The sequence below is a fragment of the Scleropages formosus genome, chromosome 18 (genome assembly GCF_900964775.1).
Source record: "Scleropages formosus chromosome 18, fSclFor1.1, whole genome shotgun sequence".
Classification (NCBI taxonomy): domain Eukaryota; kingdom Metazoa; phylum Chordata; class Actinopteri; order Osteoglossiformes; family Osteoglossidae; genus Scleropages; species Scleropages formosus.
The window spans coordinates 15,296,489-15,321,579 of record NC_041823.1 but is presented as its reverse complement, the minus strand read 5'-3'; the positions used below and the strand labels follow the sequence as shown (position 1 = coordinate 15,321,579).

The following is a 25,091-nucleotide window of genomic DNA, read 5'->3' as shown; positions in this document are numbered from 1 at the left end:
ACTGTTTAGTGTTAAGCAAATGGGGTACCAATGTTAGAATACTGAGCTGTCTTAAAAGCTCCCTTTCAAAGCAGTTTTCCTGTCAGAAAAAAAGATGTGAGCAGACCACCACCTTGTGGAACAGCCCTTGCCCATGTCTAAGGCCCAGAGCACCTGCTGGTTATTTGCAACTGTTAATGCAGCCCTCACAGGGCAGGTGTCTGATGGAGGGCTCAATATGTGACAACAAACTGGGAGTTCTTTTTTTGGGGGGGTAGCCTTCTTACCTACTATTTGTTCATACACAGTACAACTTACAGATCAGTTCTCGCAGCACTGACAATGTGTGGCTTCCTGGAGCCCCCAGTGTTTGTACACAGCAGCAACTCGGAGCCCAGCATTGTCTCGACACAGCCCACTCCGGCAGAAACCGGTCACTTGTTAAAAGACCCAGTCCAGGTGCAGACTGTTGGGGTATCCAGTGATGCAGAAGGGGTCCGGCCTGTGGACACAATGTATTCGACACTGGGTCATTTGGTGTCTCCCCCCACCCTTGTTTCCCCCTTTGTCTGCACATGCACAGAAGGCTGGCTGGGGTGCAGCTGGGAGAGTGTGACCCCTCCCTCTGCTGTTGCTCAGGGCTCTTCCCAAAGGGGGAGCAGGGCCTCCTTTGTCCCCAGATGCAGAGGCTTCAGAAAAAGAAAACAACTGGGCTGGATGCTGGCAATTTCCACTAAGAACCAAGTTCAAGCCCTTGTAATGTTCCACAAATTCTGGTATTCTGTTTTACATACATTTTTGTGATGTGATATAATATCGCTCTTAATGAAGTGTAACTCATTAAAGTAACACAAAGGACAACATCCTGACACTTTGAGGGGGGATAGCTTAAAATCTGAACTGTGCATGCTACTGCGAGAAAGAGAAAGTGCAGATCGAAGTTTCCATTTAGCCTCCCAGCGTAACAGACCTCCTGCAGCTGCCCCTCAAGGCGGCTGTTCTGATGCAAAAAGCTTGAGCCAATGGCCAGGCGGCTCTGAGCTCCACGATGAATCAAACGATTCTAATTGACAGGGAAGCTGTGGAGACGCCCCGTTTAGTCGCCATTCATGTTGAATCAAATTACACACCCTCTGTTTGCCTCCTGGCCAGCTGGGAGATACTGAAGGGAGGGTGGAATGGAAGCTGTTGATGATTCAAAAGAGCATATTTTTCTTTAGAAATGGCTGTTCCCAAAAAAAAAAAGGAAAAGCCAAGGGGATTGTGTTTTTGTTTAAGGTTCTCTGGTTGCTCTGAAGAGGGGTTGCCATACAGACAGGCGTGCAGTGGTGTGAACAAAAAAAAAGGTTCTGGTAAAAGGGATGGACTTTCAGATTGCTGCACCTTCACAAGAGCTGAATACCTAATTGTCATCCCTTGAATACCAAATATTGAAAATAAACTTCTAGAATTATTCTTCATACTGGTGGCCATTAAAAGGAGAGAGTCATGTGTGATGGACATTCATGTTTTATGTGAGGGGGGTGCTGGTAACATAGACAGCTGGTAGTATAGTGGTTAGAGCTGCTGCTTTTAGACCTGAAGGTTGCAGGTTTGAATCCCAGTTCTAGTACCCTTGTATAAAGTATTTCCCTTAAATTGCTCCAGTGAAATTGCCTAGCTGTATAAATAACTGTAGGTAGCTGTAAGTTGCTTTGGAGAAAAGCACCAGATAAATGTAAATATGTGGAAATACATGACAGTGATTTGTTTTACACTGCACACCAGCTATTTTTTTGTCCATCACTGCACAAATGAACAGATTGGGAGGGCTAAAAGATTACTCAGTTTTGCAGAACTGTATTTTCCTGCAAAATACGAAAAGTCTGTCAGATACCCGTTTTAACATTACTGGAATGAAAGTAATTCATTCAAAGCAAGTGGGTATTTTACAGTAACAAGTAAGAGCAAAAAAAGTGGAACTTTTATAAAACCAAAAGTAAAACTGCCATTTTTAGCTGAAAGCAGAAAGAAAACTAGAAATTGTTTATTCATGAAATCACATCTTAATTTAAAAAAAGAAACATCTGTCTTTATGCATACGCAGGAAGAAGAATGTGTGTATAAATTAGGGGTTTTGTTTCAGATTATTCTTACACTTAATTCAGACAAAAATTAAAGCACCTTACTAAACAGATATTAAGCAAAACCAACCGACCACTGATGGTGAATAAAGACCTGTTTATTATTTTACTTAATTTATTTTACTTGGGGACAGTGAACAATAATTACAACAGACATAAAAGTGTCAGATTCAGCTAAGAAGCCGTCTGTTCATTGGCAGTCTCTGGGAGGGCAAAGACTATAATAATGAGATATATGAAAGTCACTGGAGTTCTTATAGAAGTCTACAGAAGTACTTAACTATGAATTTTATACTTTCTGCAAAAGGAGATCCAAGATAAAATATTGAGCTGTTCCCAGTAAGGGTGGAGCTAATTATTTGGGTGAAACTGCACTGGATGAAAAGGTGATTATTTAGGGGTTATTACTAATCTTGTGCAGGCCATAGCCTGTGTGCAGATGCTCTGAAGCGCAGCACAAGTCCAGCCCTAAGATAGCATCAAGTTTATTATGTTGTGAATTTAAAGGAAGCCTCCCTGTCGTTTACATGAATGTATGTGTGAATAAGACAAACGTAGGCACTTAGTGCTGGCCGCTACTCTCAGCAACGTTACAGGGGCCTTCTTTTTACCACTATTAGAAGAAAGACAGTCATGATGTACCTGAAAACATCTTTTTTCTTTGTTTTGTTTGAGAGTATCCTTTTTTAAAAGATATATCAAGGTGACTATACTGATGGCAAGACTGAAATGGGAGATGGAAGCAGTGTAACAGTAGTGCACAATATTATTAATATAATATTAATTAATTAATATTAATAATATTAATATTGGGAATATTGTGCTATACATTTGCACGTCTGAATATAGCTAAATTACCATCTGTTGAAGTACTTTAAAATTTTTCCCATTCTAGATATATGGGCCAATGTTTAGAAAAAGATTATTTAAAAATATTATTTTTGTAAAATGCTGAAATCCCATTAAATGAGTACAGCCAGGTTATTTATATAAAAAGCAATACATTTTTAAAGATCAATGAAAAAGTCATTTTTGATAACCACTTCATTTTCAGTGCAAGTCATCCAAGTTTCACTCCTATAAGTTTCAAAACTTAGCTGGAACCGAAGATTTATACAATTCTTTAATGAAGTTAATACACTGTAACCATTTATATCAGAGTAAATGGGAGAAATTATTTCATTGTGTGAGTCATGGATGATTTGTTTTTTAGACCTTTTAGCTTATGTAGATAAGCAGTTACTATTTTATTTATTATGTTTAATTTAAAAAATCACAATCATCTTGGGACCATTAAAAATTTCAGAAACACTTAGGAGCACTTAATAATATGAGTTTTTAATGGCTATGAGAACAAAGAACTAAAAGCCACTGTTCATAGAAGTAGAATTCTCCCATATTTGCTTTCAGATAGTACCGTTTTTGAAATTACATTATTTGTATTCATTTGAGGACACATTTTTATTTAAATAATACATTTGACATTGTCATTGCAATGCTTCCTCAGAATAAGTACACATTTACATGTACAATGTTTGCTGCACTATTACTCACTATTCATATTTATTTATTGCTTTTAAGGTGTAGGCCTATTAAATAACTACAAGTGTTCTTTAGTGTAATAACACATCCATAGCAGATACAGTGGTTGTATATTATCTAGCATATTACTTTGGTGCTGCATCCAGTGATCATAATTGCACTGTAAAATATAGCATTTAAATGTGAACATGTAATGTTATTGTGTAAAAGAGAGAACATGGAGATTCTGTTGCTTATGCCAAGCAGAATTACTTCTTTGGAGGAAAGTGTTGACAAAATATTGTTAATACAACAAGGCAGGCATGACATATTGGTGTCATGTAGCTTGTAATACCACATCCTGGGGTTACAAAAAGTTTTTCTCCCCCTTTTAGATAGAGCAAAGACTTTGACCGTAATGTGGCCAGTGGGTATTTGTTATTAAAAGTATTGAGAGAAACATAGCATTTATTGAATATTAAGCATGCTGCATTTACTCATATTTAGGGTGAAATATTTATTGGAAAAAAATAGTTACCGTAAGCATATTATCAGAAATATATTTCAGTGTTTTAAACTCAATTTAAAATATTCTTTGTAGCTGATTTATTACAGTGTTTTATTATTCTGTTGAACAATATTTACGTTACATAGAAAGCTCACCCTCTCCTTGGTTGCATAAGATTAAATGTTAATATCGGTAGCCAAAGAATAAAATGCTAGAGATGAGATTTTAAAAAGTTTTTTAAATTATAATTTTAAATGGCTAATATACCTACTAATGTAGTTTACAAAGATGTACTGTGCCAGAATTATATTGTAATAAACCTGATTTTCTGTGGTTTACTTATGCTATGCTTTAGGAACATAAATTGGCTATGAAGACCCCTCCAAAAAGTCAATATTCAGTTTGCAATTTAGTCATAAAATAAACTGCTTAATTATAGTGAAGTATTATTTTTATTGCATTATGTCTGACTTCAAAAATGCATAATTGCAATCAATATTTCCCAAAGAGTTCAACATTGGATAAAGGAATAATCTGAGGCCTGTATAAGTTTTTAGTCATTTAGTTAAATTTTAGTTATTGCCAATTTGTATTTCTGACTAAAGCTGGAATATTTTTCTTGTCCTAATTTTTGGAACATTTTTCTTGTCCTAATTTTTATGGAGAGAAAAATGTCTATTTTTTTGTGGGGGGGTGGTGCGGGTAAAGAAGGAGGTAAAGAAAAAATGATGTTCTAATGATCTGAATATATATGGGATGAGGATTAATTGAATCTGGTTGTACTGCAATTCCTGTAGAAATACCACTCAAGGGCTATAATACTAAGGTTCTCCTTCTGATCTCAGCCAACATTATGCATTTTATTGTTTGTTATAAATAACATCAAACATTTGTAAAGGACAAATTAAATGTGATATTTATTGTGAAGCCAGCAGTAAAGAAGGATTTCTTAAAGCAACTGAAGGGTGTCCTATAAAAGCTTTAAAAAAAAAATGATTGTAATGTTTTTGAACCAACACAATTTTCCTTGCAGTGAAACCTGTTAGCAGTAACATGACAAGTTTTCCTTTATTAAGGGTGGGTTCTTTGCTCACAATTCACTCAGTGAGCCTGCTGATGTACTGTATAGTAAATCTGATTTTACGCAAGAACAAAAGGATTCATCTTCAGTGGGGTCCAGGGATCCCATTTCTATGTGTTATGGTGTGCTAACATTGCTTCAGTGTAAGATTTTTCTTACAGCTTTGCTCCTGCACTTAAAATGTCAGTCTTCACAATGGGTACACACTGGAGGAGAAAACCAACAGAAGTACATACAATGTACATATCATTTACATAGTAAAATTACTACAATGCTGTGATTAAAGAGTCCTGGAATATGAGACTAGCCCAGTGTGCTTAATTATATCAAGAACACTAGTTCTGCTTTGAATGTATAAATGTCCATTCTGCGAAACATGCATTCCTTTATTGTTTCATTCATGAGCCAGAGGAACAGTTTTTATTATTTTATCACTGTAATGTGTGAAAAGGTTTCACTGCAGAATAAATTTAGTCTCTTCCACTTAACATTTATAATGCATCTTTAAAAAAAAATCCTATTACACTTTTGTAAATTCTATTTTGCTAGCATGGGTTATTATTTCATATGAAGGGGTTACGTCTGTATCTGGATGTTATTTATAAAAAATGTAAAATTAGCAAGCCTATTTATGTGTATTCATTTTGTTTTTTTATTTACAAATACAAAAACTTAATATATTTCTAAATACAGGAAATTGGTTTCTAGTAAAACGGTAAAAACAATAAAAATGAATAATTTATGAGGGTTAAGAAGTCATTCATGCGGTATTTCATTGCTACTGGAAAAAGTTGTTGTATGTTTTCCACAGTATACATTATAATCTCAGAATTGCAATAGCAACAGTACAGTGCATTCATTTTGAAAACAACAAGACTGTAACATACAGATGCCCAACCCACCACATATCCAGAACATGTGTCTGACACTGTAAACACTGTATTAAAATTAAATGGTTCTTGCTTTCTTGGAATTGTAAAAGTCATTTGGTGTGGAATTCCTGAATTTGTCAACCTGTTTGAGAACAAGGTTACATAGTCATTTTACAATGTTTAAGGATTCTTAGTGAGTCAAAGTTAATTTCAGATTTATTTCCTGTTCTCTTTTTCTTGCTGTATTAAATTCTTTTTGTATTCACTATCTGCAGCATCTGTATGAAAGGTATGCAACGTGTATGTGTAAGAGAAAAGCACACACGTATACATATCATGCATATATCTACTCCATGTAATGTATTCTGAAAATCAATTGTGTAAAAACCATACACTAAATATTTTAATGAAAGATGGAAAAAAACAAGTAATTGTTTAGTGGTTGACTTTTGATGAGTAAACACCACTGTGGTTTGGGAGACAAAAGATGTAAGAATGCTGCAACAGATCCCAGAAGCTTCCTGCAATGTACAGACACAATATGCAGTAGATGTATGGTAGCTACACAGTAACACATTCATACATATCCATACAAGTTTGCATGTTTCTTGTGTCACAGTCTAGACTGGAGGGCAGCGCTGTGCCGGGTGGAGTGAGGAAAGCAAAAGCTGCTGTATGAGTACAGTAGAGTATAGCTGTGTGGCGAGGTGGCCCAGCTGTTCGCCAATGTAGATCTTCATAGTAGGTACCCTACTGACAGCGCAAAAGCATTTATAAAACTGGCATAAACAGCAGTTAATAAGGAGGCTCTTTCAGTTCCCATGCGATTGTAATACAAAAGAATAATATATTCTCGTAGTGTGTTGAGTTAAAGGAGACGCAGCTGCTCGCACACATTCATTCATGGAACTTTAATTGAATTATTGGGGTGACAAAAAAATTAGAAATGCCTTAAGGAAAACAAAAGGTCAAGTTTGGGACTGAAACTGCCTCTTTGCAGAAGTTTATTCCAGTCTGTCCTTTTCAGCTGTCAAATTCTTCCAGCACTGTAGAAGTGTTTTATCATGATCTAATAGTGGTTTTAGTGCTATAGTTTGGGCCATGGGGCCATTTCCTGCTTTTCTCTGTGAGGACGGGGCTTTGGCCTGTTGATGGGTGGTCAGTCGCTACTGGTGTCCTCGTTAAAACCATACCAGTGTCGCTGTGACCACAAGGCACACATTGCCCATCCACGCACTAGCACATGTACTCTTGAGTTTTCAATTGTTTTAATAAATGCTGTATTAGTTTTTTTAAACATGGTTTCAAAATGTATTGTAAATGTTTCTAATAAAATGAATTGAACATATGAAAAGTGCTATGCTTTATGTGCATTTTAATATCAGTGCATTGTAGAAAACGCAAAAGTAAACTGCAGATCTTAGAACACCGGCAAATTATTGCAAATTTATGTAATTATGAATGATATGATGGACAACTGTTTCTTTTACAGACCTGTGCAGGCTGTCTTTCTAAAATGTGGGTCCAGGTTATAAAGCATATTAGTGGCATGTGGTGAGACAAGGGAATTCCAAGTAACTGCAGGTAGCTTTGCCAAATATGGATGGAGTTTTAAAATTTTCTGCTGATTAAACGAATCAGGTACAATGAATTTCACCTTTGAGTCTTCAAAGGTCTGTTGTTTACTGCCTTGTGATTCAACTTTCTACTCAGCCGTTTTGCCACTGACAGAAATAAGCCCACTTCATGGTTTTTATTTAGCTCTGTGAGGCTGTATCCAGAGGCCCATATCCATGAGTGACATATCACCTGCACAGTGAGAATACAGCAGTTGCTCTTTTGTTTCCTTGACAGAAGAGCTTTCATGACACCATTCTATGGAAGAAGACACACACACCAGCAAACTGAGATGTCCATGGGTGGGATGCAGAGAGGTGCAATTTTTACACAGCAGGGAAGAGATTGGAATCATTTTAAAACTCCAAAACCTCACTAAAATATGATATTGAGTAAGCAGAAGAATAGAATAAATCCACATTGCAGCTCTTTAATAGAAAACAAAGTAAATTCACATTTTACTATCTGATAGGGAAATCTGAAATTTAATTAAATAAAAAATGTATTCATTCATTTTAAAATGCTTTTTATTCCTTTGAAAATGAATGGCAAAACACAATAAAAGCTTGCAACAGATTAACTGAAAAGACATTATTTGAACAATAAATGAGTAAAAAAAACATCTAAACAGTATTGATGTTATTGATGAATTAATTTGTTTTTGATAGGTGTCTGCATTGTCTCTATGTAAACTAAAGAGTCAAAACTGAGACCCCAAATGAAACATTAACCTCTTTACAAATGGATTTAAAGCACTATGTCATTGCACCTAGTATGTGTGTTGTCTCAAGGATGGACTCTAGAGTAAAAACAGGATTCATTCTCTTAAGGCGGCTTTAGTCTAGATTTCCTCTTTGACTGGTGAGTCCAGAGAATGGACAAAAGTTATTCCAAAGAACCAGAGGCTGGACACTCTTCACAAAGTTCAAACTTTGAGTTTGGACCCAAAAACAAATAAGACCTTGTTTTTTAGAGGTGTTACAGGCATGCTGTTAGCATGAAGTGCAGTGGATGTTTAAACCTGACAAGAACTAAAGTAACTAACTATTAGGAAGTTACATCTTACAAATGTATGGAAGTTGAAACAGCTCACAGCAGCAACTTATAGCTTCCCCAGCTTTATTGAATAACATTTATAATTCAGATCAACTTAGAACACAGTTGCACCTCAACTTACAAATACAGTAACTGACACCAAAAGTTGGTTTATTACTCAAAATGTTAATTAGTGACTCAATTGCAATATGCAGTAGATTAGGGGTTCTGACAAGAACAATGGTATTGGACTAAGTAACTGTTCTTGGATTGTACTTCTTTATCCATAACTCTTCATCTGTTGGTGAAATACACTTTCCCTTACCAAGCTGGACTTCGCTTTACAGAAAAGTGTCTGCTGCATTAATTTATATTTATTTAATTAATTATCTGACGCTTTTCTCCAAAGTGACTTTCAACAGAAGCGTTTCTATGTAGTGTTACCAGCCCACACACCTTATTCACCGTTGGTGACTTACGCTGCTAGACACATTACTTACACTGTGTCACTCATCCATACATCAGCAAAACACGTTTCTCCTGATCACTCACGCACATACCCACCATTAATAAATGTGAACTTCAACAACGTGGACAGCTTCGCAGGTCTGAGGAAACAGCGTTTTTCAAACACAAACAGAATGACAGATTTTCTCTCTCTCTCTCGCTCTCTTGTGGAAAGTGAGAGGTCATACAGCCCCTTCCTCTCGTGAGCCAGGATGCCTCGTGCACTCACCATGTCAGAAGTATCAAAGTTGGTAGATGTAGAAAACGGAATCATCCACCGCTTGTTCATCTTGTTTGCTTCTTTTACACCTTTTCCACTCTTTTGGAAAATTTAAGGTAGAGCTACTATTCATGATTGTTGTTGGCACACAGGGCGATGCTTTTGCATACGGCATGAACGCATCCTCCAGTCTAAATACTTCTCAAGAAAGGTTTTATCTGCAAAAAGTTTACTGCTTTTTTTTTTTTTACTCAGCAGTTAAGTTGGGATCCAGCTGTATTGTAAAAAATCTGATATGACTGGCTGTAACAGAAAAGTTCTATGTGTGAAGGACAATAAACTTTGAAAAGCTTTAATGAAATATTATTTACTGCTTCGGAACTGCATGTTTATCCAGGTTCCTCATCACTTGTGTGTTTTAAGTAATAACTGAAATGTCTCAAATCGCAGCTGTCTCTTGATGGGAAACACCCTTAGTCGCTACAGCTGGGCAATTGTTGGGCTGATCTCTCCAACCCATCTCAGTTGTTCTGGCTGTAGGAGACATGTGCAGGGCTGTGCAACATCAGCTAAATGGTGATGGGTATGACTGTTGAGTAGGGAGAGAAGTGTCCCAATGTTCTAATGAGCTGATGTCTGCCTCTGAGACACAGTTGTCGGGGATGTCTGGGGCACCAGTGAAAACAGCCTAAGCAAACAGCTGCACTGGGGTGACTGTCAAGTCCTCATCTCTTGACCTTGAGCAGATTCCTAGTGGTGCAATACTTCTGCCTGCTTTCCACTGTACATAAAGAGAACAATGCAAATTAGTCTCCAGCTCATATGTAGACATTTTCACACTTCATATTAGATCTTTCAGTTCTTGTGCGCAGCTGAACGCTGACCTTTAGCCTTAACCCTGCAGACCGGTCATTCCCTTTACTGCCCCCCACCACTTTGACACAATAAGACCTCTTCTGCTCCCTTGAGAACCACCTCACCGTTACGTCAATTATGCCACAGCCACAAATATAGAGGCATCTGGACGTAAATGACCAATTAACAATCTCTGCACAAAAGCTTTCGACGTGTCAAGTCCAAATTTGAAAAATAAGACTTTGTCACCATCTAGCGTTCACACACAACCAACTCGTGTGCTGGAATACAGCTGGCCGGCCTCACTAAGACCTCAACGCTTCAGATGTTCACCTTTTGGCGCGTATGGTCTGGACCAGTGCTGCGTGTTGTGTTGTATTACAAGTATTGTTCTGTCAAAACTGAACATGATATAGTAGTGCATTTCACACAGGTCTCATAGTTGCAGTGGTTTCAATGTAGTTTACTGGATATGGAAGGTAATTTATATGTGCTGGCAGGGCACATGACAATGATCCATTAAACATTTTCTTTGTTATGGAGCCACTGGCAATCAGTTGCTTTAACATCTGTTACTCCACCCATCCGTTTTCATTACCACTTGTCCAGGTCAGGGTTGCAAAGGGCTGGAGCCTCTTCCAGAACCATCCGCAAAGTGGCAGGGGGCACCCCAGCAAGGATGCCAGCTCATCGCAGAACACCTGTTAATGTTGTGTTTGTCTTTACCAGCAGTAACTAACACCCCACTCTATTAGCTAATGTCATTTTGCAAAGATGATAGGCAGTTTCTAATAGAAAAGGATGGTGAGGACCCGAGACAGCTAGACCCTGAAGTTAAAACATAATGAAAGAACATTTTTACTTTGTATGCTTTTCAGACAACAATTAAAGGTTGTGTCCAAAAGCAGCAGCTACAAATTTAAGAACAGTTGAGATGGAAACGCTGCAAACAATCACCTATTCGAAGTACACCACTACACTTTTCTAAACCTACTGACCTTCTGTGATAGCCTGTTGGCTTACCACTTATGAAAAAGTAGTCCTGTTCGAAGTGTATCGGAACTTTTCCTAAATCAGGCAACTTTGCCAGGTCAAGTCATTCTTTTAATGTTACTCCAAGTATAAAGAGGAAAACTAGGTTTCATCTCTTTCACACTGTATATTCCAAATACCTCCCTGTAATCTTGAGTTATTAACCCAAGACAGTGTAGTGGCTGATCCAGCATTTTAAGACTAAAGTAAATGAGACTCTCAGAGACTATTTATTGAAGGACAAAAAAGCTATCCTTAAGTGAACTGAAAGTACAAGAACTATTGAGTACTAAAACTACATTTAATTAAGATTAGCCCTAATTACAGATTCCGGTTTCATTGCAAATGGTGCTTGACTAACACAGTAGCAGTATTTTTCAAGGACATACTGATTTAGTGGAAAGACTTTGCCATCAACAAGTACTGTATGTGGAAACATAATGTGGTAGAGTGCTATGACAGCATCACAAAAAAATTAAACTTCAAAAAACCCTTTTTACAAAACATGCATCACTGGTAATCAAACATTTTCAGTTTTTAGTTACAGAAGTATGGAATATGCTGATAGATTGGTCAATGTTTAATGAGGCCATGGAGCCACTTTGAGCATTATAAAATTATATTTTGGGTGAAGTCATTCAGTCCAAACACTAGAAATAAACAAGAAAAAAAAAATACACACTCAGCAAATGTAAATACTACCATATTGTCAAAAAACCACTGTGACAGACAGCCTTGTACAAAACCAACAATAGTCCATTTAAATGCTGCATTTGACACTCCTTATGAGTCTTCAGACTATAAATCCAACAGAAGAGTTGCTGAAAAACTTCATCTATGATGCAGCCACTTGGGTCAAAGGCTCTTCCAAGTACTGCACAAGAGCTTCAGCCTACAAATAAAGACAAAGATATTTTGAATCCACTGCTTATAACAAGAATCATTATTCCATACTGTGTCTAGTACAACCAATTCATTTCAAACTCATACAGCTCCATGAGTGAGTATTTTCCCATTCTTGCTGAGGTACTTGCTTAGCCTTACCACTATGTCATCACTAATATTTTCCTTTTAAAAATGCTTACAAAGTAAGAAGTGTTTCCCCCAAAACCAATGGTTGAGAAACAGGTATCAACAGGTGTACTGAAGTTCTGCCACCTAGAAAGTGAACTAAACCTCATTAATTTTGTTAAATGCTAATCAAATAATCACTGTCTATATGAAGTGGTTTTCTTAGGGGGGAAAGAAGAAAACAATTCACAATTTAAATACACCCATGAAACCTTTTCAGTGAAATGTTAGATGTAAATATCAAAAAGGAACAGAACAGTAAACATCCTCAGGCTTTTCCCAACAATAACTGAGCTTCATTGCCATCTGCTGGAAGCTCAGGACAAGCACAAACATTGGAGAAGTTAAGTCCAGTCCTCCAACTTGAACATTATGAGGTTTGAGAGTTGATGGGTTTTTTGGTAACTTTTAGAGTTTGTTTGTTTTAGGAGGTTTTTTAAAAAAATAAAAAAAAAAAAATCAAAACACAATCTAAGTGCAGTTTACACAGTGACACTATGTGCATTACTTTGAGTTATGTTGGGGCATTTCTTCCAAGCCTCCATCATACCAAACAATGCCAACTGTCTTCTGAACTATACATACTGCTGTATTTAATTTTGTGGGAAACAACCCATTAAAATGAGATTTCTCCATTTCTTCCCAAGTTAACACTGACTTGTTTACATGCATGGGTGACCAATATAAGAAACAACAAGCATGAGCTACTTTAACAGCACACCATTAACATGTGCGGCTTCTTACACCATATAGCTTTAAACAAAAAGTTGGTGTTTTTGACATACATGAACTCAAACTCACCTTGGCTTTCAGCATTCCAAAGCCCACAGTCTCCTTGGCATACATACACAGCAACAGGTTTGCAACCCGTGTAATGGCCACCCTCCCCTCCTAAAACAATAGCACTTTTCAGGAACATAATTTTTCACATATACAGAAATTCCTTGTGTGATATTGTTACATTACACAATAATGCAAAACTACGGCTCTACGAAGTCTAGTTTCTTCATTTTCTAATATATTTAGGATAATCCACATCATAGAGTAGTAATTACAAACTCCTTCACGAAATCCTTCACCAAGGTATTCAGAATTGATTCGGAACACCCTGCTGTACTAATGATTCAATCACAGTAAGACATTTTAAGTCAAATGTGACCACGATGTAAACACAAAGGTTGTTAATAATAAAATATTATTATTATTATTATTATTATTATTATTAATAATAATATCTTGAATTAAGTCTTCAAGATGTCTTGTCAGAGAGTAACACAACATACTGAACAGAACAAAGGCAGGCAACAGCAACATAACATTAAAAGTGACATCTGCAAACACCACAGCAGACTAGAACACTCGGTGAACAAACTATGGTATTCCCTAAAGGTAGAAATTATTTAAAAAAAAAGGGTAATTTACACAATGAAAACACACTGTGCAGTGCATTGTGGGAAGGCCGCCAAACAAGACAAGCTTCCCACCTCTAACACAACGAACAGAGCAGCTGCAACTCACCATGCAGTCCATAAGAATGAACTTGAGCTTGTCTTCATTGAAGGCTAGGTGCCCATTTTTGTCGTATGCCGCCCAAATGTTGCTAGCGATGGCAGCAGTGACACGGGCGTCTGTGTCACCATAGCCCGAGTAGGCGAGCAAGGAGCCTTCATTGTTCAGCAAGCTGTGTTAGAGAACAAGCTTCATATTACTGTTACTGCCAGATTTCATTACTTCACAGCAACTTCCAGTCTCCAGGTGCTCACACTGTGCTGGCTCTGTGATGATTTCTCTTGACATCAGGGTGGTACTGAGCTGCCTGCCTATTTTTTACTGGACATCAATTTATTATCTTCTAGTGACTGTAGTGATGTCATAAAAAGCTGTATAAGATTGTTTCAGTTAGCTGTTACTACTTGCACTCTTTTTTTGTTTTTTAACCTAGAATGCCCAGGAGGGGTGGGCAGCCACTGGCACTTGAACCCCCAGAGGTTCATTTCTCACCTTTACTTTTTGGTTGGGAGTTTTTTTTGATTTTCTTTCATCCACAACCAGTTGATTTACTTTATAGCTTTACTGGCTAGTATAGTTCTTGTAGTAATTTAATGTACAGCTAACCTTTTACCCTTGTTATTGCTACATGTTTTTATCCTTCATTCAGTGCTCTGTCCCTGTGTGAGAAGAATGCTCCATTAAATAAATTGAATTTAATACTTTGTTGAGTATATGCTGTTGTAGACTCCTGCAATTTCCTCTGGAATTTAAATTTAAAAAAAAAAGTTTCCATCTCCTTTTTAGGTCCCTTCCCTCAGCCGCTACATTCACATTGTTGTTTATTTCAGTGCAATTCATTGGCAACTGAGTTGTTCCCCTCTCTCAACGCCACTGAACTGCAGTGTCACTATGCAATAAACAATTGATCATATTGAAATCTAGGCTGTCCTCTGCTGTAAAGGCTCGCAACCCTGTACTACTTTGCTTTTTTTCTAACCAACCCTCTAAGTCACCTTCAAGCGTCGGTTAAAATACCATAATCTTAATATTCACATTTAGCAGACGCTTAGTTTTCTCCAAAGCGACGTGCATCATCATAGAAAATAATCATGTTACATTATGATTACATCAGCCTGGAACAAAGACAGACTGCAGATGCGTGATCTAAGTACAGTTTCTTTCTTTCCACCATGGCATATATATGAACCTATGTACATCACACGAGCAGCTGCATGAAAGGTTTATCCGAATATTATATCGACGATTCCTAATCAACTTGAACTTCCTATCTTAACTTAACTGTGTGTGACAGCTCAGCTGTTTTAACTCAGCTGTCACAGGCTCACACACGCGACTAAGTTACAACAAACACAGCTGAGTTAGTAATTGAAAGAGCTGGAAAGAGCAATTTTTACAACAATTCTACTTTTATCACACTGGCACATGATATTATGACCGTATTCCTGCTTCATATACGAACGTCAGTCAGGTAGGTGAAGGCCGAGCTACTCACAGTGTGCTCTGGACTCCGCTCGTATTTGCCTGACTCAGAACTTGAGTCAACGCTTTCGGTCGCAACATAATGAATTAATTCAACAATAAGCTTCGAGGGGACGTAAATACAGAAACAAAAGCAAAGGCAGAGTCCAAAGAAAGAGTTTGTTCCGCAGCACCCCAACCGCAGTACGAGTCACCTGATTCTACATTTTACTTCCTCGGGAGAAAGACGCACAGCATTATGGGAAAAGATATAAATGACGTCGTTAGAACGTGACTAGGCTCGTGAGTGGGTTTTCAACGGTTCGCTACAGAACCAGTCAGTAGAAAGCAGATTTTCTGTAGTCCTGTGTTGTCAGTCATCCGTTTTACAGTTTCCAGAGTTACTAAGCGTGTCATGTTAAACCGTGTGAGAAAAAGTGTGCTGTGTGTAGTCCTGCCGTTAAGACTGTCTGGGTTCACTCAACGTTAGAAAACAATCATCAGTAGCTATACAGACCAGAGCCCCCTCACAAAACGTCCATGAAAATGCATATTATCTGTTAAAAGTTACTATGAGAAATGGATCATTTAATCACGTCAATCACTTACCTAAGCGTCCAGAACCGAAATCTCCGAGTGTCCTTGTGTGAAGTCCCTTTCGTTAAGCAAACACCTCCATCACGTAAAATATTCCTATTTCTAAAACAGCAAGTGTTAAACTTCTGACTCGAACAAGAAAATGGACACCGCTGGCTGTAAACCAGAAGTCTGGAGGCTTGAAAAGACAGCTACACCCGGGAATATATGGACATGATTGAATATTATTAACTCTTAACAACAAATTATATTAAAATTTTTTTAAATATTTTCAATCATAACAACAACAACACTGTCACAGTGACACAGCGACAAATGCAAGAGAGAGTAATATTGTAATTGCATCTACTAGTGTAAATCAAAGGTAACAGATTACAACGTTTCTCAGAAGTGATCAACTCTCATCGTCCAAGTTCGTCGTCCCAAAGAGTTTGTACCTTCTGGGTTGTTCTTCAGATCAAATTATAAAAATATGCATCACTAGGATAATTTTATTATAGAAAGAGAAACACAATTATAGATAACAAATGCAAAACAGTATAGTTATTAAGAACAAAAAATACAATTATTAATTTAAACAAAAAAGGGGAAAACAACTAAGAGCTTTCATGTTTGACACTTAATATTAACGTGTTTATGACTTGTTTATAAAATGATAGAATGTGCCATTTGGGCTGTAATATACATTTCTTTACTGGGTATGGGGGTAGCGGGAGCAGGGTGGATGAAGGATACCGTTTATTTTTTCGAGGGATGGAGGGGGGGGTCTTTTCCTAGAAGTTTCCGTGTGATTGTCTCCGTCTAGTGCAGGTATTACAATAAACCAGTCTCCACCCTGTTGAACCCTGCATTTACTAAAGATTTCAATCAATGGCATTGATTATGAACACACTGGTCTTCCCTTTAACACAAGATTCATCATAAACTGTGTTACAACTATCGTTACCCCAGAAAAAGTGTCCTATTCTGTCAGATAACTAGAACGCTTTGTATTTCAAAATACACACACACTGTCTGAAACCGCTTGTCCCAAGCGGGGTCGCGGCGAGCCGGAGCCTAGCTCGGCAGCACGGGGCACACGCAGGGCGGGACGCCAGTCCATCGCAAGCCATGATCTCGAGCAGGACTCGAGCCCGAGCCAGCAGAGAGCGTGCCAAAGAAAGTGCGCGAACCGCAATCCCTCATAGCCTGCATAGGTTTCTTCAAACATTTCTTTTGGGTTTTAGGACGTTTTAATGAAACTGCGATTTCCTGTAATAATCTGTTAATCAGATGCGAAAAAGCGTATCATCGTGCTTTGCAAGTGGAAGTCGGGAGAACAAACAACGCACAGCTAAACTAGCCTCGGCGGCTAGCCTAGTAGTAGTTCGTGAAGCTTCCTCCCCTACAAACAGCAATCCAACACACACCAAAAAAAAAACCCTTACAATTCATTAGTGCTATTGTTTTGTGTCATTCAAACAAAGATTCAACCTCTTTCTCGTTTCGATATATTAGATATACAAAGAGTATGTTATATGACGTCACTGAATCCCGGAAGGAAGATGCTGGAAGGAGCGGGCAGAACTCGCCCTCGTCTGGGATCAGCAGAAACTACGTAGAAGGCGAACTGCTCTCCTCGCGTTATAGACGCTAAAGTGAATAAACCACAGGTAAGCTGACGACGTGGATAACAACAATTTGATACGGGACGTTAAAATGAGCTATTTAGTGATACAATAAAAAAAAAAAAAAAAAAAAAAAACTTGTCTGTGCTCCGTACAACAACATGTTACCGATTATGAGAAATGACTAGGCCCGGATCTGTCATGATGGTTGATGGTCAGGAGGTGGAATCGGACTTACTAGCTTTGCTTGCTGTTTCAAACAGTGTTTGTTTGCACAGTCTAGATCAACAAGGTGCCCTCAGCTTTATATATTTACTGCAGACTTTGCTGTTGTAAAGGTACAACCTTTAACTACAGTTTGTTGTTAGAAAATACTCTACAACTGTTTTCCTCCTGTCAATCTTGTTTCAAACTGTGCAAACTTGTATCCGTGGCGTCATAAGAACATGATAGAGAATTCAATGAAGACAAAAACCAAAACATTCGTGGTCACAGTCAGATTCTCCAACCAAGTGCACACCTGTTGGGGGCAGATCTTTTTTGTCAATATTTCTCAAGGGGGGGGGAAGGTGGACGGCACATGCTGATGATTGTTTTGTAAAGTGTCCAATGTGTGTGTGTAATCAACGGTTTAAATACTGTTTTTTTTTTTTTTTTAAAAAGTATTGTATATAATCAATGTTAGAGGTATTTCTCTGAAGTATCTCACAGTGCTCAACCAAGAAACAACATTTACCTTATAGCAAGGTAAATATTAACTGGGCTCTGCAGATTTATGCAGAATCTAGGGCTTAATACTAAGCCTAAGGTTAAGTGGCACAGAACCCCCTGCATTGCGAGGGAAGCCGGTGGCTTCCTGAGGGCTGTGAGCAGCCGCTCTTCAAATACAGAGTTAAATTCAGCTTTAGATATAGATGAAGGACTTTTTATTGGGGCAACAGAAAGAGAGGAACATTGCAGGGAGTCGATGTTCTCAGTCATAAACTTGTAACCTTAATTTTGCTAGTTCGACAAAGTACGGGTTCCTGGAATGGGATATTTAACCCAGATTATCTTTTTAGCTTCAGCTAACCATCCAGGTAATATACTGCTTTCACGTGGCATTGGTTTCTTTCCACGGTCCAAATGCATGCAGTTCAAGTGAACTGGCAACACCGCATTGCCCCTAGTGTGTGAAGGGGTGAGTGTATGCATGTGTGGGTACCCTGCGATGGGCGGGAGTCCCATCCAGAGTGCACCCCCAGCTTTTCGCCCGCTGATTCCGGAATAGGGTGTGCACTGTTAGAAGTTAGTGTATTCTCATTTATTGCAGCTGTGTCTGAAAGTTTCTATAAAACTTAGCAGCAGATAAAGAGGTATCTGTTTAGGGGCCACTTTGTAGCATTGTGGTTAGAGTTGCTGCCCTAAGATCCAAAGGTTGCTGGTTTAAAACCCAACTTCTGCTGTAGTACCCTTAAACAAGGTACTTACCACAAAATTGCTCCAGTAAAAAAAAAAAAAAAAAAAAAAAAATTACTGAGCTGTATAACTGGGTAATAATTGTAGGTAGTTAAGCATTGCAAGTCAGTTTGGAGAAAAGCATAAGTTGAATGAATAATAAGTGATGTGGATGTCTATTGTTTCCCCTTTTTGTTTTGACAATGAAAGTGACTCCATGCTGACAAACATTGCACATGTTTATGTAATGGAACAGTCCCTTCCTTGTTGCCAGTCTTACCGGAAATTTTTATTTTTGCTGCAGGAAAACCTTTTGGAAAGGCTACAGATGAAGGCTGTTCGGAAAGGCTTAATTTCAGCAAGTGTCATTATAATATTTAAGAGCCTCAGAATTACAAATTTTACAAAGGATTATTTGATCAATGTGCAGCAGGTTCAGCTTTCATCGTAAATCAGGATTCTGGTGATTTGGACCTTATCCCTGAAAGGATAGGACATCTGAACGCTAACAAATTTCGCAAACTACATACAGATGTGCCGTCACACTCTTGCAACAGCACAGAATAATGAGTTACTTCACTATTACAGTATGTCTCTTGAACGTGCTCCACATTGTACATACCGGTCTTGCTTTCCTCATCCTCTCTTTTCAGCTGCCAGGATGGCAATGTCCATGACCAAAGGTGAGGATGTAACAATAATCACTCTGAAGTCAGACCCTAAAAGCAACTGTCCCTTGGTGTGCCAACTCCTGGGAACCCTTTGCTACAGCCCTGTGTGCAACGTGTCCCAACGACTGAGGACCCTTCTGGGGGGTTACCAGTCAGTGCTAGCTGTGAGTACCAAACCTCCATTTTCTTAGCAACATTTTCTCTTTTAAATTAGGCTTTCAGAAATTCTTTGCTGATCTTCTAAATATTTTTCTGTTATTTATATATTTTATTTTGTATATTACTGAGCAGTGTAACAAGTCCAAGAGTCTCATAAGCAGTTGTTTACTTAAGAAAAAAAACTATTTGAAATACTTTATAATTTCTGCTTTTATTAGACAAAACTGCTGTCCTTAAATTGAAAAGCAAGTAAGATACAAATATTATCTGTAATACTTAAACCTACAGGATCCCCAATAAAGTCCAAAGTGAAGCAGTTACTGTTAAAGAGCTGCATGTTTTTGCCTGCATTTGGAAAAAACTTTCAATGGGAGTGTTAGGTGCACATGCTGAAGTCTCATCTCCAAACATCTCTTCACAGACACTTCAAATAATGCTGGGGGTGTTTACCGTAAGCCTCGGAGCAGTTACCTGTAGAAGCTACTATTGGACTTACTTGTCATCTGGTGTTCCTTTCTGGCTGGGTGGAACAGTGAGTTTATGATTTGTACATTTGTGGGATGGGTATTACACACACACACACACACACACACACGCACACATGCTGTCTGAAAACGCTTGTCCCGAGTGGGGTTGCGGCAAACCGGAACCTAACCCGGCAACACAGGGCGCAAGGCTGGGCGGGGGAGGACTCACTCAGGACAGGACGCCAGTCTGTCGCAAGGCATCCCAAGCAGGGCTCAAATCCCAGACCCACCACACAGTGGGCACAGGCCAAGCCTGTCACACCACTGCTCCCCCTGGGATGAGTATTGTTTGAAATTATTTTGGTTAGTGTTAGAAATACACTAGATTATTCATTAGTAATAATAAATACAATGAAGCAAACCTATGGGTTAGTGTAAAATTTGACTTCAATTGGAAATGTCATTAGGAGCGGACTTTTACTCACGCACACTGTTGTTAACCACTTATCCAAGTCAGGGGTGTGGTGCTCTGAAGCTTTTTCTAGAAGCACAGTTCACATAACTAGTCAGGGTACACCCTGAACAGGATGCTTCACCATCACAGGGTAGCCAGATTTATACACAATTCATGCACTACGGGCCATGTAATGTGGAAGGAGAGAAAAGTACCTCAAGGAAACCCACACATGCATGTGGAGAACTTGCAAACCCCACACTGACTCGGCCAAATTAAATTCTATGTCCAAACAGCCCAGGCACTGTGATGCCGATGCAGCAATGCTAACCCTTGCACTACCCTGTCCTTTTCATTAATGAGAACGAAATACACTGGCTCTTCAGCTTAGAAACACAATTGGGACCAGAGGTCCGTTCATAATTTGGTTTGGTCATAACTTCAAAGTCACTGTTTTTAGTCGCTTGCAGTCAGTAAAAGCTAAATAATAAATAAGCGACTTTCCTTATTAGTGGGTTAGGTTCCATAAGAAACTTCATGTAAAACTACAAGAAGTAAAATGCTTTAATCCATCTCTCATCAATAACTACTTGTTCAGTTTAGGGTCTGCTATCCCTGGAAGCATATGGCATGTGACAGGGTACATTTGATTTGACATGGACATGACACCATCAGATTTTAGCGTAACACTTACTGAAAATGATACATACCCTAAATTGCACGATTTACTGAAATTACTGTCTAAATAATTCTAGGTAGCTTAACACTAAGTTGCTTTGCAGAAAAGAATCAGCTAAATTTCAGTGTTGAAAAAAGGTCATCTCAACGACAGCCTATTGCCATCGATTGATCAATTGCATAGAATTGGTCTGTTCCTCAGCTTCAGGCTACTTCGAATGTTAATGATTGTGCGGATAAAAGCTTAATAAAAGAGACGTTCCTTGATTTGTTTCTGTAAAAATTTGCACATTATTTCTCTAAACACTTTTTAATTTTAGTATTTAACGACTTTGAAATACAGGTTTCCTCCACAAACCCGTGTAGTAATGTCTATTGACTGATTCATTCTACAAACAAAAGCAACATTTCTTGTCATTTATTGATAACCGACATGATATAAGTGCTTATGAGATTTAAACATTTCAAGCATTATTGAAGAACATGGACTGAAGGTGGACCCACACGCCTGTTGTGTTTCTATTTTGTGTTTATCAGCTGTGTAATGGTGGCAAGTGGAAACGCAGGTCATTTTCATTCCACAGCAAATAGAAGAAAACAGAAATGCAATAAAAAAAAAAAAATCAACTGGGAAGTGTTCATATCTTAGAAAATTTGTAACTTTTATGTCTTTCATACAAGAAACCAGTGTAATTCATAATGTGGATCTGCTAAAAATTTTTGAGCTATAAATTATTTGGCACATTTAATGATGGTTTGTTTTTTCTTCACAGTTTATTGCTGTTGGAGTTTTGGGCGTTTTTGCTGAAAAGTTCCCCAGTTCTTTTTTGGTGAGTTGATTTAATGTAAATACAAGAACAGTCATTGCACGTTAATGTTAAAAACTACATTTCTGGCCACACAGTCATGGTTCATGCTGCTGTTAGTTCTGCATCGTGCTTTCATTTGTATTACATTATGCCATGTTTTTAAGTCAACACAAAAAATAGTGCAAGGCCAGTTGCTGTTTCAGCTCATCATGCTTCCTTGGCCTGGATGCAGCGTGCAGCACAAGCAACGCATATTGTCTAACCTTAGCTTTATATACACATCATTTTAAACGGCATTTGAATAACATCCATTCAAATGGATCTCAGCATGAAAAAAATCTGTATGAAAGCTTCAGTCCAGACTTATTTTATTCACACTTTTTTTCCTCCCCCCCCCCCCCCCCCCCCACCTGACTGTTCACATTACGAAACACTGTTACCTCAAAGAGAATGGCACAGCCAGTGAACACATGAAGTGGTTGGCTCACTTTCAATTGACAAGATTAGTTTTAAATTTGTAATGTAGACTATTTAAAGCAGTTCAAGTATTTGATACTTGAATACTGTTCTGCTCTTTCTATGTATACCTTTACAGTTTGCCAGTGTGGAGATTTTTGTCTCACTGCTTCTCCTGTGATTCCCCTCTGCAGGTGTTTCTGAATGCATTTGCCAGTCTTGCTAGTTCTGCCTTGGCTGTGGCAGCGATTATACTGTATTCTCTTGATCTCGCTGTGGGACAAGGTCTCAGTCATTTTTGTCAGTGGTCGAAGGAAGAGAGGAATAGCGGTTACTGGATAACAACTTTTCCCCCTGAAGTGGACAGCATGAAGGAAAAAGAGTGGAAGACAGAGCTTGAACTTTGCAAGAATGAAAAGTACATTGTGATGGTGCGTTTACTTTCAAGTAGGGAATAAATATTTGTGCATTTGTTCTGGGATGTGTAACGTTTGAAGCTGTTTATTTTTTCATACATGTGCATTATCTTTATTTTCTAGATATAATGTATGATACTTCTTTTAATTATTTTCAGGATGGTGCTTACTCCAGTTGGAAGTTTTTAATGCCAACATTTTTCTTTCTTTCTTAGATGATGCTAGGAGGAATCAAGATACTGTTGATTGTTCTTGCTGTTGTCCATCTCTGTGTTGCCATCAGTACCTCCGTTTTGACTGTGAAAGCTCTGTACAGGAATTGCAGAAATGGAAAGGTATTGAGCAATTAATACTTTTTCTCCCCCCTTTTCACATAACCAGAATTAGATGCAAAAGCACATAGTACAGCTGGGTCTGATTGGAGAAGAAAGTGAGGAGTCACTGAAAAAGTAGTTGAAGGAGAGACATCTCCCAGAGTTCAGCAGGAGGCAGGTCTCAGTGTTTGATACCATAGCTCTTTAAATCCTTTACTGCCCCATAGAACAATTCCTTTGTACATCAGTTACTAATGGACATTTCTGGCATTGTTTGTTGAAAGCATCTCTAATAGCAGATGTTACACAGCAATAAGGAAGCAAGAGTGTTTGACCCTAGTGTTATCCTTTTACTGACAGTGCTTCTCGTACTGATTTCTGTGTTTTTGTTTTATGCAGAAGAACTGTGAACTCCAGAAACCTTTATTGGAAGATATCTCCAACAACCTTGATGCTTAAAAGAAGAGTTGTTGAAAAAATTCTGGCACTTCTTACATGTAACTTTTTTTCTGCATGTTATTTTTCCTCATGTTTGTTTGTAATTTTGGGCAACCTGGAGAGAAAAGATAGCCTGTCAGATGCTATTCTCAGACTATCGGAGAACCTTGTATCCTTTTACAGCCTATTATACACACGCTTCAGATCTGGAATAGTTTTTTTTTTTTTATTTCACATTTAAGAAATATCTAATGCTTGCAAGGAATAAAGCAGCAGTGGCTATACTGAAGTCAATTTAAAATGTGATTATTTGGGTGCTTCAGAAAAATGAGCCAACTGAGCTGTCTAAATTATAGGCACCAACATTAAATCCTAAAATACTGTTTCAATATGTTTCTTTTGGAAAACTTGCATTAAAGGACTGAAATGAACAATATAATTTCACTTACATTAATAATTCAAAGTAAAATGTAAAGCTTTCATATCTTAATATGATTAAACTCTATTTGCTCATATGAATATTTTGTCTGCTATTGTACATCATTACACACACACACACAGACACATTTTCTGAATCGCTTGTCCCATACGGGGTCGCGAGGAACCGGAGCCTACCTGGCAACGCAGGGCGTAGGGCCAGAGGTGGAGGGGACACCCAGGGCGGGACACCAGTCTGTCGTAAGGCACCCCAAGCACAACTCGAACCCCAGACCCACCGGAGAGCAGGACGCGGTCCAACCCACTGCACCACCACACCCCCTGTACATCATTACACATTTTCTATAAAAATGTTTTAATATGAAAAATGAATACCTTATTAATATTCAGAGAAGTGCAGTTTATGGAAAAATCTGAAAGTAGATGGACTCTTAGAATATATGTAGAAGTCACCCACTGATGTTAAGCTTCATTCATACTTCATTCAATGCTTACCACACCATGTCACTAAAGTGACATAAAGTCTACATTATTAAATGAATACTAAACTCCTGTTGGTTTGATGTGATTCTTAAGTAAACCTCATTTGTTTCTTTCCACTTATGCACCGATATTCGTCACACGAGTCTGTGCATAAAACTCAGACGATTCCTGATCACCTTCCTGCAATTTTTTTAGGTACACAAACATTTACATACAATGTAGGAGTAGCGGCTGTGTAAAGGCTTATCTGGGGATGTTCGTAAAGTTACGGTGCAT

The 25,091-nt window shown here is 38.2% G+C and overlaps 2 protein-coding genes across 2 annotated transcripts; one reads left to right on the top strand and one right to left on the bottom strand.

The window, feature by feature from the left end:
- Positions 1 to 9,215: 9,215 nt before the first annotated feature.
- lamtor2 (late endosomal/lysosomal adaptor, MAPK and MTOR activator 2) lies at positions 9,216 to 15,657 on the bottom strand. Its single transcript, XM_018739681.2, has 4 exons — positions 15,426 to 15,657; positions 13,940 to 14,102; positions 13,223 to 13,312; positions 9,216 to 12,242 (listed from the first exon to the last, which is right to left on the bottom strand). Exons 1-4 carry the CDS (start codon positions 15,491 to 15,493, stop codon positions 12,186 to 12,188), a joined length of 378 nt encoding a protein of 125 aa, XP_018595197.1. The 5' UTR covers positions 15,494 to 15,657; the 3' UTR covers positions 9,216 to 12,185.
- A 1,817-nt stretch (positions 15,658 to 17,474) lies between these two features.
- Positions 17,475 to 24,409, top strand: tmem176l.1 (transmembrane protein 176l.1). Its single transcript, XM_018739678.2, has 7 exons — positions 17,475 to 17,640; positions 19,686 to 19,867; positions 20,284 to 20,394; positions 22,235 to 22,291; positions 22,921 to 23,157; positions 23,358 to 23,477; positions 23,856 to 24,409. The coding sequence occupies exons 2-7, from the start codon at positions 19,694 to 19,696 to the stop codon at positions 23,913 to 23,915; spliced, it is 759 nt and encodes a 252-aa protein (XP_018595194.1). The 5' UTR covers positions 17,475 to 17,640; positions 19,686 to 19,693; the 3' UTR covers positions 23,916 to 24,409.
- Positions 24,410 to 25,091: the final 682 nt, after the last annotated feature.